Raw genomic sequence first — 22,381 nt, 5'->3', positions numbered from 1 at the left:
TTTGTGGATTATTTTAAGTCTTGATTAATTTCTACTGTGCAAGGAGGCGGTTGTCATTAACAACTGGTGAGGAGGGGAGCGATCGTACAAACTATATGCCATGCAATTTGACTTTGTGGATTATTTTCAGGTCTTTATTTCTTTCTACTGCTCAAGGTTGGCGGTTGTCATTAAACACAACTGGTGGGAGGAGAAACCATTTAAACAATATACTAATTTATGAACAAGTAAACCGTACAGTCGGACTTTGTGGATTATTTTAAGTCTCTTGATTAATTTCTACTGTGCAAGGAGGCGGTTGTCATTAACAACTGGTGAGGGGAGCGATCGTACAAACTATATGCCATGCAATTTGACTTTGTGGATTATTTTCAGGTCTTTATTTCTTTCTACTGATCAAGGTTGGCGGTTGTCATTAAACACAACTGGTGGGAGGAGAAACCATTTAAACAATATACTAATTTATGAACAAGTAAACCGTACAGTCGGACTTTGTGGATTATTTTAAGTCTCTTGATTAATTTCTACTGTGCAAGGAGGCGGTTGTCATTAACAACTGGTGAGGGGAGCGATCGTACAAACTATATGCCATGCAATTGGACTTTGTGGATTATTTTCAGTCTTTATTTCTTTCTACTGCTCAAGGTTGGCGGTTGTCATTAAACACAACTGGTGGGAGGAGAAACCATTTAAACGATATACTAATTTATGAACAAGTAAACCGTACAGTCGGACTTTGTGGATTATTTTAAGTCTTGATTAATTTCTACTGTGCAAGGAGGCGGTTGTCATTAACAACTGGTGAGGAGGGGAGCGATCGTACAAACTATATGCCATGCAATTTGACTTTGTGGATTATTTTCAGTCTTTATTTCTTTCTACTGCTCAAGGTTGGCGGTTGTCATTAAACACAACTGGTGGGAGGAGAAACCATTTAAACAATATACTAATTTATGAACAAGTAAACCGTACAGTCGGACTTTGTGGATTATTTTAAGTCTTTTGATTAATTTCTACTGTGCAAGGTGGCGGTTGTCATCAACAACTGGTGGGAGGAGCGATCATATAAACTATATGCCTATGTTCCATGTTTGAACAAGTGAACCGTGTAAATTGACTTTGTGGAGTATTTTGAGTCTTTAGATTGATTTTTACTGTGCAAAATGGTCATTGTCCTTAACAACTGGTGGGAGGAGAGATCATATAAATTATATGCTTAGGTTACTCATGTAAGAACAAGTGAATCGTGCAATTTGACATTGTGGATTAATTGGAGCCTTTTGTTTATTTTCCTATTGTGCAAGGTGGGGGACGCCACTAATAACTGGTGGGAGGAGTGATCATATTCATTTTATGATACACCTATTTTACAAATACATGAATTTGTGCATGAGCAAGTGTACTGTGGAACTTGATTTAGTGGATTATTTTGAGTATTTACTTCTATTGTGCAAGGTGACGGTTCTCATTTATAACTGGTGAGAAGAGCCACCGTATTCATTACATGATAAGCCTGTTACACGTGCATAACAAATATATGTGGAATTTGATTTTGTGGATTATTTGAATACTTTTTCCTATTGTGTAAGGTGACAGTTGTCTTTTGTAATTGGTGGGAAGAGAAATTGCTTTATTTTACATTATTCCATTTACTTTAGTTAGTACTTTATTTAATTAAGTGGGCGTACTATGACTTATTTTGAGTCTTTTGGTTTATTTTTCATTATGCAAGTTGGGGGTTACCATTATTAACTGGTAGGAGAAGCATTTAAATTAGTTGAATGACAAGCATACATTACACCAACATATTGCCTTACATTAACATACTGACGATTTTGTGGATTATTTTGAGCCTTTGTACTTATTTATACAGCGCAAGGAGGCAGTTGTCAATAATAACTGGTGGTAGGTGATCCTATTCATTATATGATACACCTATGTTACATGTGCATACATTTGTGCATGAACAAATATACTGTGGAATTTGACTTTGTGGATTATTTGAGCATTTTTCCCTATTGTGTAAGGTGACAGTTGTCTTTTGTAATTGGTGGGAAGAGAAATCGCTTTATGTTACATTATTCTATTCACTTTAGTTAGTACTTTATTAGAGCGGGCGTACTATGACTGTGGATTATTTCGAGTCTTTTGGTTTCTTTTTCATTATGCAAAATGGGGTTTACCATTATTAACTGCTAGGAGGAACAGTTAAATTAGTTAAATGACAAGCCTACATTACACAAACATTAACTTACATAAACAAACTTACTGACGATATTGTGGATTATTTTGAGCCTTTGTATTTATTTATACAGCGCAAGGAGGCAGTTGTCATTAATAACTGGTGGTAGGCGCAATCATATTCGTTTTATGATACACCTATGTTACATGTGCGTAAACAAATGTACTGTGGAATTTGACTTTGTGGATTATTTGAGTATTTACCCCTATTGCGCAAGGTGATGGTTGTCCTTTGTAACTGGTTGGAGGAAAAATCGCATATGGGACATTATTTTATTTACTTTATTTGAGCAGGCGTGCTCTGACCCTGTGGATTATTTTGAGTCTTTCGGTCACTTTTTACTAGACAAGTTGGGGGTTATTAACTTTTGGGACAACTATATGATAGGCTTACATCACACAAGCATATTGCCTTACACGAGCATACTTACTGACGACTTTGTGGATTATTTGAGCATTTTTTTCCCTATTGTGTAAGGTGATAGTTGTCTTTTGTAATTGGTGGGAAGAGAAAACGCTTTATGTTACATTATTCTATTTACTTTAGTTAGTACTTTATTAGAGCGGGCGTACTATGACTGTGGATTATTTCGAGTCTTTTGGTTTCTTTTTCATTATGCAAAATGGGGTTTACCATTATTAACTGCTAGGAGGAGCAGTTAAATTAGTTAAATGACAAGCATACATTACACAAACATGCATTTACATAAACATACTTACTGACGATTTTGTGGATTATTTTGAGACTTTGTATTTATTTAGACACCGCAAGGAGGCAGTTGTCATTAATAACTGGTGGTAGGCGCAATCATATTCGTTTTATGATACACCTATGTTACATGTGCGTAAACAAATGTACTGTGGAATTTGACTTTGTGGATTATTTGAGTATTTACCCCTATTGCGCAAGGTGGTGGTTGTCCTTTGTAACTTGTGGGAGGAAAAATCGCATATTGGACATTATTTTATTTACTTTATTTGAGCAGGCGTGCTCTGACCCTGTGGATTATTTTGAGTCTTTCCGTCACTTTTTACTAGACAAGTTGAACTTTTGGGACAACTATATGATAGGCTTACATTAAACAAGCATATTGCCTTACACGAGCATACTTACTGACGACTTTGTGGATTATTTGAGCATTTCTTTCCCTATTGTGTAAGGTGACAGTTGTCTTTTGTAATTGGTGGGAAGAGAAATCGCTTTATGTTACATTATTCTATTTACTTTAGTTAGTACTGTATTAGAGCGGGCGTACTATGACTGTGGATTATTTCCAGTCTTTTGGTTTCTTTTTCATTATGCAAAATGGGGTTTACCATTATTAACTGCTAGGAGGAGCAGTTAAATTAGTTAAATGACAAGCCTAGATTACACAAACATTAACTTACATAAACATACTTACTGACGATATTGTGGATTATTTTGAGCATTTGTATTTATTTATACAGCGCAAGGAGGCAGTTGTCATTAATAACTGGTGGTAGGCGCAATCATATTAATTTTATGATACACCTATGTTACATGTGCGTAAACAAATGTACTGTGGAATTTGACTTTGTGGATTATTTGAGTATTTACCCCTATTGCGCAAGGTGGTGGTTGTCCTTTGTAACTTGTGGGAGGAAAAATCGCATATTGGACATTATTTTATTTACTTTATATGAGCAGGCGTGCTCTGACCCTGTGGATTATTTTGAGTCTTTCCGTCACTTTTTACTAGACAAGTTGAACTTTTGGGACAACTATATGATAGGCTTACATCACACAAGCATATTGCCTTACACGAGCATACTTACTGATGACTTTGTGGATTATTTGAGCATTTTTTTCCCTATTGTGTAAGGTGACAGTTGTCTTTTGTAATTGGTGGGAAGAGAAATCGCTTTATGTTACATTATTCTATTTACTTTAGTTAGTACTTTATTAGAGCGGGCGTACTATGACTGTGGATTATTTCGAGTCTTTTGGTTTCTTTTTCATTATGCAAAATGGGGTTTACCATTATTAACTGCTAGGAGGAGCAGTTAAATTAGTTAAATGACAAGCCTACATTACACAAACATTAACTTACATAAACATACTTACTGACGATATTGTGGATTATTTTGAGCCTTTGTATTTATTTATACAGCGCAAAGAGGCAGTTGTCATTAATAACTGGTGGTAGGCGCAATCATATTCGTTTTATGATACACCTATGTTACATGTGCGTAAACAAATGTACTGTGGAATTTGACTTTGTGGATTATTTGAGTATTTACCCCTATTGCGCAAGGTGGTGGTTGTCCTTTGTAACTTGTGGGAGGAAAAATCGCATATTGGACATTATTTTATTTACTTTATTTGAGCAGGCGTGCTCTGACCCTGTGGATTATTTTGAGTCTTTCCGTCACTTTTTACTAGACAAGTTGAACTTTTGGGACAACTATATGATAGGCTTACATCACACAAGCATATTGCCTTACGCGAGCATACTTACTGACGACTTTGTGGATTATTTGAGCATTTTTTTCCCTATTGTGTAAGGTGATAGTTGTCTTTTGTAATTGGTGGGAAGAGAAATCGCTTTATGTTACATTATTCTATTTACTTTAGTTAGTACTTTATTAGAGCGGGCGTACTATGACTGTGGATTATTTTGAGTCTTTTGGTTTCTTTTTCATTATGCAAAATGGGGTTTACCATTATTAACTGCTAGGAGGAGCAGTTAAATTAGTTAAATGACAAGCCTACATTACACAAACATTAACTTACATAAACATACTTACTGACGATATTGTGGATTATTTTGAGCATTTGTATTTATTTATACAGCGCAAGGAGGCAGTTGTCATTAATAACTGGTGGTAGGCGCAATCTTATTCGTTTTATGATACACCTATGTTACATGTGCGTAAACAAATGTACTGTGGAATTTGACTTTGTGGATTATTTGAGTATTTACCCCTATTGCGCAAGGTGGTGGTTGTCCTTTGTAACTGGTGGGAGGAAAAATCGCATATTGGACATTATTTTATTTACTTTATTTGAGCAGGCGTGCTCTGACCCTGTGGATTATTTTGAGTCTTTCGGTCACTTTTTACTAGACAAGTTAGGGGTTATTAACTTTTGGGACAACTATATGATAGGCTTATATCACACAAGCATATTGCCTTACACAAGCATACTTACTGACGACTTTGTGGATTATTTGAGCATTTTTTCCCCTATTGTGTAAGGTGACAGTTGTCTTTTGTCATTGGTGGGAAGAGAAATCGCTTTATGTTACATTATTCTATTTACTTTAGTTAGTACTTTATTAGAGCGGGCGTACTATGACTGTGGATTATTTCGAGTCTTTTGGTTTCTTTTTCATTATGCAAAATGGGGTTTACCATTATTAACTGCTAGGAGGAGCAGTTAAATTAGTTAAATGACAAGCATACATTACACAAACATGCATTTACATAAACATACTTACTGACGATTTTGTGGATTATTTTGAGACTTTGTATTTATTTAGACACCGCAAGGAGGCAGTTGTCATTAATAACTGGTGGTAGGCGCAATCATATTCATTTTATGATACACCTATGTTACATGTGCGTAAACAAATGTACTGTGGAATTTGACTTTGTGGATTATTTGAGTATTTACCCCTATTGCGCAAGGTGGTGGTTGTCCTTTGTAACTGGTGGGAGGAAAAATCGCATTTTGGACATTATTTTATTTACTTTATTTGAGCAGGCGTGCTCTGACCCTGTGGATTATTTTGAGTCTTTCGGTCACTTTTTACGAGACAAGTTGAACTTTTGGGACAACTATATGATAGGCTTACATCACACAAGCATATTGCCTTACACGAGCATACTTACTGACGACTTTGTGGATTATTTGAGCATTTTTTTTCCCCTATTGTGTAAGGTGACAGTTGTCTTTTGTAATTGGTGGGAAGAGAAATCGCTTTATGTTACATTATTCTATTTACTTTAGTTAGTACTTTATTAGAGCGGGTGTACTATGACTGTGGATTATTTCGAGTCTTTTGGTTTCTTTTTCATTATGCAAAATGGGGTTTACCATTATTAACTACTAGGAGGAGCAGTTAAATTAGTTAAATGACATGCCTACATTACACAAACATTAACTTACATAAACATACTTACTGACGATATTGTGGATTATTTTGAGACTTTGTATTTATTCAGACACCGCAAGGAGGCAGTTGTCATTAATAACTGGTGGTAGGCGCAATCATATTCATTTTATGATACACCTATGTTACATGTGCGTAAACAAATGTACTGTGGAATTTGACTTTGTGGATTATTTGAGTATTTACCCCTATTGCGCAAAGTGGTGGTTGTCCTTTGTAACTGGTGGGAGGAAAAATCGCATATTGGACATTATTTTATTTACTTTATTTGAGCAGGCGTGCTCTGACCCTGTGGATTATTTTGAGTCTTTCCGTCACTTTTTACTAGACAAGTTGAACTTTTGGGACAACTATATGATAGGCTTACATTACACAAGCATATTGCCTTACACGAGCATACTTACTGACGACTTTGTGGATTATTTGAGCATTTTTTTCCTATTGTGTAAGGTGACAGTTGTCTTTTGTAATTGGTGGGAAGAGAAATCGCTTTATGTTACATTATTCTATTTACTTTAGTTAGTACTTTATTAGAGCGGGTGTACTATGACTGTGGATTATTTCGAGTCTTTTGGTTTCTTTTTCATTATGCAAAATGGGGTTTACCATTATTAACTGCTAGGAGGAGCAGTTAAATTAGTTAAATGACAAGCCTACATTACACAAACATTAATTTACATAAACATACTGACGATTTTGTGGATTATTTTGAGCATTTGTATTTATTTATACAGCGCAAGGAGGCAGTTGTCATTAATAACTGGTGGTAGGCGCAATCATATTCGTTTTATGATACACCTATGTTACATGTGCGTAAACAAATGTACTGTGGAATTTGACTTTGTGGATTATTTGAGTATTTACCCCTATTGCGCAAGGTGGTGGTTGTCCTTTGTAATTGGTGGGAGGAAAAATCGCATATTGGACGTTATTTTATTTACTTTATTTGAGCAGGCGTGCTCTGACCCTGTGGATTATTTTGAGTCTTTCCGTCACTTTTTACTAGACAAGTTGAACTTTTGGGACAACTATATGATAGACTTACATTACACAAGCATATTGCCTTACACGAGCATACTTACTGACGACTTTGTGGATTATTTGAGCATTTTTTTCCCTATTGTGTAAGGTGACAGTTGTCTTTTGTAATTGGTGGGAAGAGAAATCGCTTTATGTTACATTATTCTATTTACTTTAGTTAGTACTTTATTAGAGCGGGCGTACTATGACTGTGGATTATTTCGAGTCTTTTGGTTTCTTTTTCATTATGCAAAATGGGGTTTACCATTATTAACTGCTAGGAGGAGCAGTTAAATTAGTTAAATGACAAGCCTACATTACATAAACATGCATTTACATAAACATACTTACTGACGATTTTGTGGATTATTTTGAGCCTTTGTATTTATTTATACAGCGCAAGGAGGCAGTTGTCATTAATAACTGGTGGTAGGCGCAATCATATTCATTTTATGATACACCTATGTTACATGTGCGTAAACAAATGTACGGTGGAATTTGACTTTGTGGATTATTTGAGTATTTACCCCTATTGCGCAAGGTGGTGGTTGTCCTTTGTAACTTGTGGGAGGAAAAATCGCATATTGGACATTATTTTATTTACTTTATTTGAGCAGGCGTGCTCTGACCCTGTGGATTATTTTGAGTCTTTCCGTCACTTTTTACTAGACAAGTTGAACTTTTGGGACAACTATATGATAGGCTTACATTACACAAGCATATTGCCTTACACGAGCATACTTACTGACGACTTTGTGGATTATTTGAGCATTTTTTTCCTATTGTGTAAGGTGACAGTTGTCTTTTGTAATTGGTGGGAAGAGAAATCGCTTTATGTTACATTATTCTATTTACTTTAGTTAGTACTTTATTAGAGCGGGCGTACTATGACTGTGGATTATTTCGAGTCTTTTGGTTTCTTTTTCATTATGCAAAATGGGGTTTACCATTATTAACTGCTAGGAGGAGCAGTTAAATTAGTTAAATGACAAGCATACATTACACAAACATTAATTTACATAAACATACTTACTGACGATATTGTGGATTATTTTGAGCATTTGTATTTATTTATACAGTGCAAGGAGGCAGTTGTCATTAATAACTGGTGGTAGGCGCAATCATATTCGTTTTATGATACACCTATGTTACATGTGCGTAAACAAATGTACGGTGGAATTTGACTTTGTGGATTGTTTGAGTATTTACCCCTATTGCGCAAGGTGGTGGTTGTCCTTTGTAACTGGTGGGAGGAAAAATCGCATATTGGACATTATTTTATTTACTTTATTTGAGCAGGCGTGCTCTGACCCTGTGGATTATTTTGAGTCTTTCCGTCACTTTTTACTAGACAAGTTGAACTTTTGGGACAACTATATGATAGGCTTACATTACACAAGCATATTGCCTTACACGAGCATACTTACTGACGACTTTGTGGATTATTTGAGCATTTTTTTCCCTATTGTGTAAGGTGACAGTTGTCTTTTGTCATTGGTGGGAAGAGTAATTGCTTTATTTTACATTATTCTATCACTTTAGTTAGTACTTTATTAGAGCGGGCGTACTATGACTGTGGATTATTTCGAGTCTTTTGGTTTCTTTTTCATTATGCAAAATGGGGTTTACCATTATTAACTGCTAGGAGGAGCAGTTAAATTAGTTAAATGACAAGCCTACATTACACAAACATTAATTTACATAAACATACTTACTGACGATTTTGTGGATTATTTTGAGCCTTTTGTATTTATTTATACAGCGCAAGGAGGCAGTTCTCATTAATAACTGGTGGTAGGCGCAATCATATTCATTTTATGATACACCTATGTTACATGTGCGTAAACAAATGTACTGTGGAATTTGACTTTGTGGATTATTTGAGTATTTACCCCTATTGCGCAAGGTGGTGGTTGTCCTTTGTAACTGGTGGGAGGAAAAATCACATATTGGACATTATTTTATTTACTTTATTTGAGCAGGCGTGCTCTGACCCTGTGGATTATTTTGAGTCTTTCCGTCACTTTTTACTAGACAAGTTGAACTTTTGGGACAACTATATGATAGGCTTACATCACACAAGCATATTGCCTTACACGAGCATACTTACTGACGACTTTGTGGATTATTTGAGCATTTTTTTCCCTATTGTGTAAGGTGACAGTTGTCTTTTGTAATTGGTGGGAAGAGAAATCGCTTTATGTTACATTATTCTATTTACTTTAGTTAGTACTTTATTAGAGCGGGCGTACTATGACTGTGGATTATTTCGAGTCTTTTGGTTTCTTTTTCATTATGCAAAATGGGGTTTACCATTATTAACTGCTAGGAGGAGCAGTTAAATTAGTTAAATGACAAGCCTACATTACACAAACATTAACTTACATAAACATACTTACTGATGATATTGTGGATTATTTTGAGCCTTTGTATTTATTTATACAGCCCAAAGAGGCAGTTGTCATTAATAACTGGTGGTAGGCGCAATCATATTAATTTTATGATACACCTATGTTACATGTGCGTAAACAAATGTACTGTGGAATTTGACTTTGTGGATTATTTGAGTATTTACCCCTATTGCGCAAGGTGGTGGTTGTCCTTTGTAACTGGTGGGAGGAAAAATCGCATATTGGACATTATTTTATTTACTTTATTTGAGCAGGCGTGCTCTGACCCTGTGGATTATTTTGAGTCTTTCGGTCACTTTTTACTAGACAAGTTGAACTTTTGGGACAACTATATGATAGGCTTACATCACACAAGCATATTGCCTTACACGAGCATACTTACTGACGACTTTGTGGATTATTTGAGCATTTTTTTCCCTATTGTGTAAGGTGACAGTTGTCTTTTGTAATTGGTGGGAAGAGAAATCGCTTTATGTTACATTATTCTATTTACTTTAGTTAGTACTTTATTAGAGCGGGCGTACTATGACTGTGGATTATTTCGAGTCTTTTGGTTTCTTTTTCATTATGCAAAATGGGGTTTACCATTATTAACTGCTAGGAGGAGCAGTTAAATTAGTTTAAATGACAAGCATACATTACACAAACATTAACTTACATAAACATACTTACTGACGATTTTGTGGATTATTTTGAGCCTTTGTATTTATTTATACAGCGCAAGGAGGCAGTTGTCATTAATAACTGGTGGTAGGCGCAATCATATTAATTTTATGATACACCTATGTTACATGTGCGTAAACAAATGTACTGTGGAATTTGACTTTGTGGATTATTTGAGTATTTACCCCTATTGCGCAAGGTGGTGGTTGTCCTTTGTAACTGGTGGGAGGAAAAATCGCATATTGGACATTATTTTATTTACTTTATTTGAGCAGGCGTGCTCTGACCCTGTGGATTATTTTGAGTCTTTCGGTCACTTTTTACTAGACAAGTTGAACTTTTGGGACAACTATATGATAGGCTTACATCACACAAGCATATTGCCTTACACGAGCATACTTACTGACGACTTTGTGGATTATTTGAGCATTTTTTTCCTATTGTGCAAGGGGACAGTTGTCTTTTGTAATTGGTGGGAAGAGAAATCGCTTTATGTTACATTATTCTATTTACTTTAGTTAGTACTTTATTAGAGCGGGCGTACTATGACTGTGGATTATTTCAAGTCTTTTGGTTTCTTTTTCATTATGCAAAATGGGGTTTACCATTATTAACTGCTAGGAGGAGCAGTTAAATTAGTTAAATGACAAGCATACATTACACAAACATTAACTTACATAAACATACTTACTGACGATTTTGTGGATTATTTTGAGCCTTTGTATTTATTTATACAGCGCAAGGAGGCAGTTGTCATTAATAACTGGTGGTAGGCGCAATCATATTAATTTTATGATACACCTATGTTACATGTGCGTAAACAAATGTACTGTGGAATTTGACTTTGTGGATTATTTGAGTATTTACCCCTATTGCGCAAGGTGGTGGTTGTCCTTTGTAACTGGTGGGAGGAAAAATCGCATATTGGACATTATTTTATTTACTTTATTTGAGCAGGCATGCTCTGACCCTGTGGATTATTTTGAGTCTTTCCGTCACTTTTTACTAGACAATTGAACTTTTGGGACAACTATATGATAGGCTTACATCACACAAGCATATTGCCTTACACGAGCATACTTACTGACGACTTTGTGGATTATTTGAGCATTTTTTTCCTATTGTGTAAGGTGACAGTTGTCTTTTGTAATTGGTGGGAAGAGAAATCGCTTTATGTTACATTATTCTATTTACTTTAGTTAGTACTTAAATAGAGCGGGCGTACTATGACAGTGGATTATTTCGAGTCTTTTGGTTTCTTTTTCATTATGCAAAATGGGGTTTACCATTATTAACTGCTAGGAGGAGCAGTTAAATGACAAGCCTACATTACACAAACATTAACTTACATAAACATACTTACTGACGATATTGTGGATTATTTTGAGCCTTTGTATTTATTTATACAGTGCAAGGAGGCAGTTGTCATTAATAACTGGTGGTAGGCGCAATCATATTAATTTTATGATACACCTATGTTACATGTGCGTAAACAAATGCACTGTGGAATTTGACTTTGTGGATTATTTGAGTATTTACCCCTATTGCGCAAGGTGGTGGTTGTCCTTTGTAACTGGTGGGAGGAAAAATCGCATATTGGACATTATTTTATTTACTTTATTTGAGCAGGCGTGTGGATTATTTTGAGTCTTTCGGTCACTTTTTACTAGACAAGTTGAACTTTTGGGACAACTATATGATAGGCTTACATTACACAAGCATATTGCCTTACACGAGCATACTTACTGACGACTTTGTGGATTATTTTGAGTCCTAACATTGTCATTATCAACTGGTGGGAGGAGCTATGTAAGACGTACATAACATCCTGCATGAACAAGTGGACTGTGGAACTTGATTTTGTGGATTATTTTGAATATTTATTTATATTGTGTCATTAATAACAGGTGGGAGGAGCTACCTGCTACTGCGCTGCTTGTTGGAAATAAGGCTTAAGAGGGTTTATATTCACCTGTCGGCCTTTGGGCTGGATGGTGGACGGCAGGTCCTGAGGAGGTCAAAGGACAATCCAAGAGCAGAGAACACACTTTAGTGACACAAGAACACGTTTGAAGGAGCACAGCGGCAACACATCGACGCGTTAGAAACCAAGCGAGCGCCACTTGAGCCCGTGGAAAAGACCGCGTTAGCGCCACCCGCTGCAAAGCAAAGCGTGGAGCAAAGGTGAAAGCAGCAGTGGCGAATACGCAGCACTCAGCAGGCGGTGAAAGACGCACACCAATTTGTGAACTGAGATATCGGACACGCTTAAACGCATCGTAGGGAGAGAAGCGACATAGGATTGATGTGGGATTATTCGTGACCCCTTCAGGGATTTAAAATACCACAGACATTTTCACGCAGGGGACTCTGGGAAAAAAAAAATATACCAAACAAAACGAGGGCTGGTTTTATTTTTTCTTTCTTCCGGGGGCATCCTTACCAAGATAGAACTGTTAATGCTGGAGTGGCCATTGGCAGGGGAATGCCTGGAGGAAGTGGGGGACTCTTTCTGAAATAAGACACACAAGTCAGCGTTACACACACACACACACACACACACACACACACACACACACACACACACACACACACACACACACACACACACACACACACACACAATTGGGCAGTGGACCATCAAGACCACTTATCAGGAGTTTGTCTCTTATTTGCAGACCCCTGCATGACCACAAGGGGGCAGCAATAGGCGATTATATCTGTGGAGTAGAGATGCGCGGATAGGCAATTATCTCATCCGCAACCGCATGAGAAAGTCGTCAACCATCCGCCATCCACCCGATCTAACATTTGATCAGAACCGCACCCGCCCGCACCCGCCCGTTGTTATATATCTAATATAGACGATGCAAGGCATTAGTGAGTTTATAAAGCTTTTGCCTGTTAAAGAAAGGAGACTGATCCAATGCAGCACAGACATTCGCGTGCCACGCTGTCACGACCCAGACGCACACCAGTGCGCAATCATATGGGAGCCGCGCTGAGCGCACCTCCAAGCGCGTCTCGCTGCCGGCGACGGCCGGGTATGGGCCCGACGCTCCAGCGCCATCCATTTTCAGGGCTAGTTGATTCGGCAGGTGGGTTGTTACACACTCCTTAGCGGGTTCCGACTTCCATGGCCACCGTCCTGCTGTCTATATCAACCAGGGTGAGCCACACCCCTTTCGTGAGCGCACTGCGCGCGGAGTGACCCCTGTTACGCGCCCCCGGCAACAGGGGTGGCGGGAAGGTAAGCTGCGCGGGCGGAGCGCGCGGAGTGACCCCTGTTACGAGCCCCCGGCCACGGGGGTGGCGGGCAGGTAAGCTGCTTACCTACTGCGCGTGACGCCGGCCGCGGCGAAGGCGGACGAGGCGGGGTGTCGGTGCGGTGGGTGCGGTGGTGACCCTGGACGTGCGTCGGGCCCTTCTCGCGGATCGCCTCAGCTACGGCTCCCGGTGGGGCCCTCTCGGGGGAAGGGGTCTCGGTCCCTAACCCCGGCGAGGCGTCCCTTCTCCGCTCCGTAAAAGTGTCCATCTCTTTTCTTTTTTTTTCTTCTGTTGTGGCATATGCTGCAGGTGCCTGCTCGTTTTTCGTATGTGGGTAACAACATTTAACTATGTATATATATTTCCGAATTGGTTTAACTGCCACCCGCCTGAATCTATTTAAAATCAATTTTTTTTTTTTTTTAACCGCCCGACCCGACCCGCAGATAAAATCTAATTTTTTTTAATTTCATCCGCCCGATCCGCGGATAATCCGCGGTTGTGCCCTTAACCGCGCATCTCTACTGTGGAGGTTGATACACAATCACACGCATGACAAAGACCTCATTATTTTCTTATTTTTATATCCATTATGATAATCAATCAATCAATGTTTATTTATATAGCCCTAAATCACAAGTGTCTCAAAGGGCTGCACAAGCCACAACGACATCCGCGGTACAGAGCCCACATAAGGGCAAGGAAAAACTCACAACCCCAATGGGACGTCGATGTGAATGACTATGAGAAACCTTGGAGAGGACCGCATATGTGGGTAACCCCCCCCTCTAGGGGAGACCAGATGCAATGGACGTCGAGTGGGTCTGACATTATCATTATTGTACATATTATTTGCGCTTTTGATCGTCATGTAAAACCACTGAGAAAATATATTTATGCTTTATTGAAATAAATCAGATTGCATACTTTACTTCATATTTGAAAAAGAGATCCTCAAAATCAACAAAACTCTTTAGGTCTTATGCCTTTATTCAAATGAATATATGTAATATACAGGATTAAGTGAACAGAAGTCCACATATTTATATTAGATTTATTTTCATTTCAAATATTAAATTATTGAGTAAGATTTAAAAACAACTAGGGATGCAACAACTAATCGATTAAATCTATTAAAATCGATTCTAAAAATAGTTGCCCATTAATTTAGTCATCGATTCGTTGGATCTATGCTATGCACATGCGCAGAGGCTACTTTTAAATTTTTTTTTTATAAACCTTTATGCTGCAACATGTAACAATAATCAAAATAAGTATGGTGCCAGTATGCTGTTTTTTCCCAATAAAATACTGGAAAGGATAGAAATGTAGTTTGTCTCTTTTATCCGATTATTAATCGATTAATCGACAGATTAATCGATTATCAAATTAGTTGTTAGTTGCAGCCCTAAAAATAACATGTGTTTAAATTTGTTTTGTTACATTTAATTTAGTATTAAATTACTATTTCCATATTTTTGTTGATTTATTTTTCATAAATTGCAATTGCTATCATGGTTTTTAAATGTAAAGCGCTTTGTGCTACATTTTGTATGCATGAAAAGTGCTGTACAAATAAAGTTTGATTGATTGATTAAATTAATTGAACCTACAGATTTTTTAAATCACTTGAATTTTCTTTAATTCATTTCAATGCATGTATTATTTTTACAACTAAACTAAACATTGGTTCTGTTCTTGATGCTGCTGCTTTTTAAAAATGTTATATTTCAGTCAAAGAAAAGCTTCATAAGGTTCCTCCCCGGTAGCCTTAGTAAACTTTATTTTTATGACATTGTTAGCACTTTTTTTAGGCTCTAGTTTTGCTCTTACAGTGTCATAATTTATCATAATGTATAGCAGGCCTGGGCAATTATTTTGACTCGGGGGCCACATTTACAGAAAACAATGTGTCTGGGGGCCGGTATGTCTATTTTTAGGAACACTAATACAAAACCTCACAATAATGTCCGATTGAATGCTAAAAACGTTATGACAGACCGCCTTAATAAACGTAATGGAATTTTACATTTTTCTATGAAGGATAAAACACTGAATATTGACAAAATATGAAAAACAAAATGTACCCTGAAAATAATTTTTTACCTTGAAAATAATTTTTTACCTTGAAAATAATTTTTTACCTTGGAAAAAATTTTTACCTTGAATTTTTTTTTTTTTACCTTGAAAGTCATTTTTTACCTTAAAAATCATTTTTTACCTTGAAAAATGTTTTTACCTTGAAAATTTTTTTTACCCTGAAAATCATTTTTCACCTTGAAAATCATTTTTTACCTTGAAAAAATTTTTTATCTTGAAAATTTTTTTTTTTACCCTGAAGTCATTTTTGATCTGATCCGGTATATCTATTTTTAGGGACACTAATACAAAACCTCACAATAATGTCCGATTGAATGCTAAAAACGTTATGACAGACCGCCTTAATAAACGTAATGGAATTTCAAATTTTTCTATGAAGGATAAAACACTGAATATTGCCAAAATATGAAAAAAAAATGCACCCTGAAAATAATTTTTTACCTTGAAAATAATTTTTTACCTTGAAAATAATTTTTTACCTTGGAAAAAAATTTTACCTTGAAATTTTTTTTTTTACCTTGAAAGTCATATTTTACCTTAAAAATCATTTTTTACCTTGAAAAATTGTTTTACCTTGAACATTTTTTTTTACCCTGAAAATCATTTTTCACCTTGAAAATAATTTTTTACCTTGAAAAATTTTTTATCTTGAAAATTTTTTTTTTACCCTGAAGTCATTTTTGATCTGATCCGGTATATCTATTTTTAGGGACACTAATACAAAACCTCACAATAATGTCCGATTGAATGCTAAAAACGTTATGACAGACCGCCTTAATAAACGTAATGGAATTTCAAATTTTTCTATGAAGGATAAAACACTGAATATTGACAAAATATGAAAAAAAAATGTACCCTGAAAATCATTTTTTACCTTGAAAATAATTTTTTACCTTGGAAAATTTTTTTACCTTGAAATTTTTTTTTTTACCTTGAAAGTCATATTTTACCTTAAAAATCATTTTTTACCTTGAAAAATTGTTTTACCTTGAAAAATTTTTTTTACCCTGAAATTCATTTTTCACCTTGAAAATCATTTTTTACCTTGAAAAAAATTTTATCTTGAAATTTTTTTTTTTACCCTGAAGTCATTTTTGATCTGATACATCTGACACATCACTAAGCTTTAGAACTTTGTTGTGAAAATCTCCTTCCGCGTCTGTGGAAACGCTTCCCGCCCACACTGCCATGACATCACATGACCATAGTAACTAATTAGATGACCATAGTTACTAATTAGATGACCATAGTAACTAGTATATAATCCATAAGCGCAGATTCCAACCATTGAAAGACTTAGTATAGTTGAAGACTTACGGTAATTAGAAAAGATGAGTGCACATCATAATGGCAGCTACACTTTCCATCTTAAAGATCTAAAAAAATTATTTGGGAATGTCCGGCGGGCCAGATTGAAAAGCTTAACGGGCCGCATGTGGCCCCCGGGCCTTCATTTGCCCAGTCTGATACACAGCCAAAGAAGAGAACTTTGGTAGGTGGCGCCTATGAATAAAAGTCCCACACACACACACTATAGCGAGTGTGTGTGTGATATAACGTCTGTGGGTGAAATCGAGACAGAACCACAAAAAGGAATCGCTTGTCATTCCTGGAGCAGAGAGGAGAAAAGGGAGAGGAGGGGGAAGGTTCCGGTATCTTGGTTGTGAAATTGGTGTGCTGGATATCCAGAGACCCAGTTGTAGCAAAACACACGCGCGCGCTCACACACACACACACGCGCGCGCACACACACTGTCCACATCACACGGCGCACCCAGGCGAGCGGTTAGTAAGAAGAGCGGTGAAGAAGAAGATGATTACCTCACAGGAAGAACCCTGCGTCCGGTAGCTTGGCACAATCTTAAAGGTGATGCTGCCTCGCATCTCCTTCTGCAAACACACACACATCACACATCACACGGGCTCACTTTGTGTACATACAAGACACACACTTGGCATGGCTCACCAGCATCTTCTGCAGCTGCTCCACAGTCTGGTTGGCCACGCTGATGCCATTGATCTCCCTGATCTCATCCCCCACGTGCAGCGTCCCTGATCACACACCATCAACACAACTCACTCATGTTGTTTACTGTTTACTTACCTTGTCTGTGAATCATTCCCCCGTGCATGATCCTGGCCACGATGCAGTTGTTGGAGTCGTTCATCTTCAGCGTGATTCCCTGCATTCAACAATGACACATATGTTACATTGTATTTGACACGTTACATCTTATTTGAAACGTATGTTACATCGTATTTGACACATTACATCATAGGTGACACGTATGTTACATCGTAGGTGACATGTATGTTACATCGTAGGTGACACGTATGTTACATCGTAGGTGACACGTATGTTACATCGTAGGTGACACGTATGTTACATCGTATGTGACACATGTTACATCATATGTGACATGTGTGTTACATCATATTTGACACGTTACATCATATTTGACATGTATGTTACATCTTATTTGAAACGTGTTACATCGTATGTGACACATATGTTACATCGTATGTGACACGTATGTTACATCGTATGTGACACTTATGTTACATCGTATTTGACACATGTTGCATCTTAGGTGACACGTATGTTACATCGTAGGTGACACGTATGTTACATCGTAGGTGACACGTATGATACATCGTATGTGACACGTATGTTACATCATATGTGACATGTATGTTACATCATATTTGACACGTTACATCGTATTTGACATGTATGTTACATCTTATTTGAAACGTGTTACATCGTATGTGACACGTATGTTACATCGTATGTGACACGTATGTTACATCGTATGTGACACATATGTTACATCATATTTGACACGTTACATCGTATTTGACACGTATGTTACATCTTATTTGAAACATATGTTACATCGTAGGTGACACATGTGTTACATCGTATGTGACACGTATGTTACATCATATTTGACACGTGTTACATCGTATTTGACACGTTACATCGTATTTGATACGTATGTTACATCTTATTTGAAACGTATGTTACATCGTATGTGACACGCATGTTACATCGCAGGTGACACGCATGTTACATCGCAGGTGACACGTATGTTACATCGTAGGTGACACGTATGTTACATCGTATGTGACACGCATGTTACATCGCAGGTGACACGTATGTTACATCGTAGGTGACACGAATGTTACATCGTAGGTGAGACGTATGTCACATCGTATGTGACACGTATGTTACATCGTATGTGACACGCATGTTACATCATAGATGACACGTATGTTACATCATAGGTGACACGTATGTTACATCATAGGTGACAGATATGTTACATCGTTTGTGACAAGCGTATGTTACATCATATTTGACACATATGTTACATCGCATTTGACACATATGTTACATCGTATTTGACACGTACGTTACATCTTATTTGAAACGTATGTTACATCGTATGTGACACGCATGTTACATCGTAGGTGACACGTATGTTACATCATGTGACACGTATGTTACATCATATGTGACACGTATGTTACATCGTATGTGACACGCATGTTACATCGCAGGTGACACGTATGTTACATCGTATGAGACACGTATGTTACATCATATTTGACACATGTTACATCGTATTTGACACATGTTACATCGTATTTGACACATGTTACATCATATTTGACACATATGTTACATCATATTTGACACATATGTTACATCTTATTTGAAACGTATGTTACATCGTATGTGACACGCATGTTACATCGCAGGTGACACGTATGTTACATCGTAGGTGACACGTATGTTACATCGTAGATGACACGTATGTTACATCGTAGGTGACACGTATGTTACATCGTATGTGACATGTATGTTACATCGTATTCGACACGTATGTTACATCATATTTGACACGTTACATCGTATTTAAAACGTTACATCATATTTGACACATATGTTACATCTTATTTGAAACGTATGTTACATCGTATGTGACACGTATGTTACATCGTAGGTAACACCTATGTTACATTGTATGTGACACATGTTACATCGTAGGTGACACATATGTTACATCGTATTCGACACGTATGTTACATCATATTTGACACGTTACATCGTATTTAAAACGTTACATCATATTTGACACATATGTTACATCTTATTTGAAACGTATGTTACATCGTATGTGACACGTATGTTACATCGTAGGTAACACCTATGTTACATTGTATGTGACACATATGTTACATCGTAGGTGACACATGTTACAGCGTAGGTGACACGTATGTTACATCGTATGTGACACGTATGTTACATTGTATGTGACACATGTATGTGACACAGATGTTACCATGTATGTGACATATGTTACATTGTATGTCACACATGTATGTGACACATGTTACATCATATGTGACATATGTTACATTGTATGTCACACATGTATGTGACACAGATGTTACCATGTATGTGACATATGTCACACATGTATGTCACACAGATGTTACATGGCATTTGACATGTTACAAAGTGTGTTACATGGTGGTACACATCACATATGTTAGCGTGTATGTGACATGTATGTCACATTTTATGCAACATACGAAGTCAGTCAACAGCTGAAACTCCACTTTTCAGATGGTCAAATTAAGTGGCGACTCGGCGTGAACGCACCATGGGCTCGTCCGTGTTCTTCTGGAACTGGACCAGGCGCACTCGGGTGACATTCTCCAGGTCGATGTCGCCGTTGGTGCTCTCCGGTGAGTCGCCGTTCAGGTAAGGCGAGGTGGGCGGTGGCGTCACCCTCAGAGCCTCGTCGCTGTAGACCTCGTGGGCCACCACGTCGTGGGCCTGCAGCAGCGCCTGGGAGCCCAAGAAGCGATCACGAAACGTTAAAAAAAAATCAATCTTAAGCATTCTTTTCCTTTTCCTATTTTAGTGTCAATAATTCACTACAATGCTACAGAAATCCCTTTAGAGTAGTCAGTGTATAGCAGTATTAGGGATGGGTACCGAATCCATAACTTTTTAAGCACCCACTGAATCCCGACGTTCTCGTAAAATCCAATGGTGCCATGTTACGATGCCTGGGTTGCGCGTGACGTCACGCCTGGTTGCCGACTCAGCCAGCTCTTCGCACTTGGCGATTACTTTAGCAGCACCGAGAGCCAAACTACCGCAAGGTGATATTGCAATTTTCAATGCCAGCAAAGTAATTGACTCAAAAACACTCCAAAGTATAGTAGTCTGTTTATTTCAATTGTTAGTTGTCTTTTTCAATTTAATTTATTTTTTAAAAATTTTATTTATTTTATTTTTTATTATTTTTATTTTACTATTTATTTTTTTAATAATTTATTTTTAAACTTTATTATTATTATTATTATTTTTTTTTAAATTTTATTTAATTTTATTTAAAAAATTCTTTATTTTTACCCCATATTTGTTCCCACTACCGCACCTTAACTTGGAGTCCTTAATCTCGTTATATGCAAATACAATGACAATAAAGTCCATTCTATTCTATTGTAAGTAAGTAAAGAAAGGTTCCACATTTCCAAAAATGCACTAGCCTTATACCAACATACATTGGCTTTGCTATTGAGATGCTACCAATTAGCATTAGCGGTTTTAACTTTTTGATTTCAACACCTTCAAATTTGTTATTGAAAACCACAACAAAGATGCACGCTACAATCAAACAGCTGGTGCGTAACAAGTACAATACTTACAGTATTAACACATTTTAGGGCGCAACAAACACATAAAACAATACACTAATGCCATCTAACGTCTTGGACTTGCATATGCAATCGCAACTTAATTGTTATTCCTGCAAATGATACTCAGAAATGTGCTAACAGATACAACAACTGGACAGCAGTTTCAATAATCAGCTCATTTTTAAATGTTGCCATACATTTTTTTATTTTATTTCCAAAAACAGTCAATATTTACACACATATAAGTACCAAAAATTTGATTCCTAGGTACATGGAATCGGTACCGTATCGCGGTCCCCTCCAAGGTTCCCATTGTCATCCCATTGGGTTGAGTTTTTCCTTGCCCTGATGTGGGATCTGAGCCGAGGATGTTGTTGTGGCTTGTGCAGCCCTTTGAGACACTTGTGATTTAGGGCTATACAAGTCAACTTGTCATGACTAATTGTTGTGTGACGTTATGTCATGACTAATTGTTGTGTGACGTTATGTCATGACTAATTGTTGTGTGACGTTATGTCATGAGACACACAGGAAGTAGTGGTATGTTCACTAATGAGGCTGGGGTCAATGAAAGGGTTAATCCTGCACTCATGATCTTAAGCGCAGTGCCCCCCATAATACCCCAGAACATACTTCATCATCATCTAAGCAGCTCGCTGAATATTCCCCCTTCATCTTCTGTCTTTGCATGTTTCTTTCTGTCCATGCTGGACTGTCCTAGTCTAAGTGGGCGAGTGTCCGCTTAATCACAGACATTTAAGGTGACGCCATTAGCGGCGGGACACTGACGACATTTGAGTGGCTTTCCCCTTCAACTGATTA

General features: G+C 37.3%; 1 protein-coding gene across 10 annotated transcripts in view; it reads right to left on the bottom strand.

Moving 5' to 3' along the window:
- caska (calcium/calmodulin-dependent serine protein kinase a) overlaps window positions 1-22,381 on the bottom strand; it is a 343,590-nt gene that overhangs the window by 22,082 nt on the left and 299,127 nt on the right. For 8 of the 10 annotated variants that reach the window (XM_061970776.2, XM_061970777.2, XM_061970781.2 and 5 more), the window contains 6 exons: window positions 20,511-20,699; window positions 17,943-18,021; window positions 17,805-17,890; window positions 17,660-17,728; window positions 12,915-12,983; window positions 12,444-12,479 (listed from right to left, as the gene is read on the bottom strand). In XM_061970776.2, coding sequence (XP_061826760.1) covers window positions 12,444-12,479; window positions 12,915-12,983; window positions 17,660-17,728; window positions 17,805-17,890; window positions 17,943-18,021; window positions 20,511-20,699 — 528 coding nt within the window. The remainder of the gene's footprint in view (window positions 1-12,443; window positions 12,480-12,914; window positions 12,984-17,659; window positions 17,729-17,804; window positions 17,891-17,942; window positions 18,022-20,510; window positions 20,700-22,381) is intronic. The other 2 variants (XM_061970783.2, XM_061970785.2) reach the window with 1 other exon arrangement.

Source organism: Nerophis lumbriciformis, linkage group LG13 (assembly GCF_033978685.3).
Source record: "Nerophis lumbriciformis linkage group LG13, RoL_Nlum_v2.1, whole genome shotgun sequence".
NCBI lineage: Eukaryota > Metazoa > Chordata > Actinopteri > Syngnathiformes > Syngnathidae > Nerophis > Nerophis lumbriciformis.
Note: the sequence above shows the minus strand (reverse complement) of the source record. Positions and strands in the feature narration are given on the sequence as shown.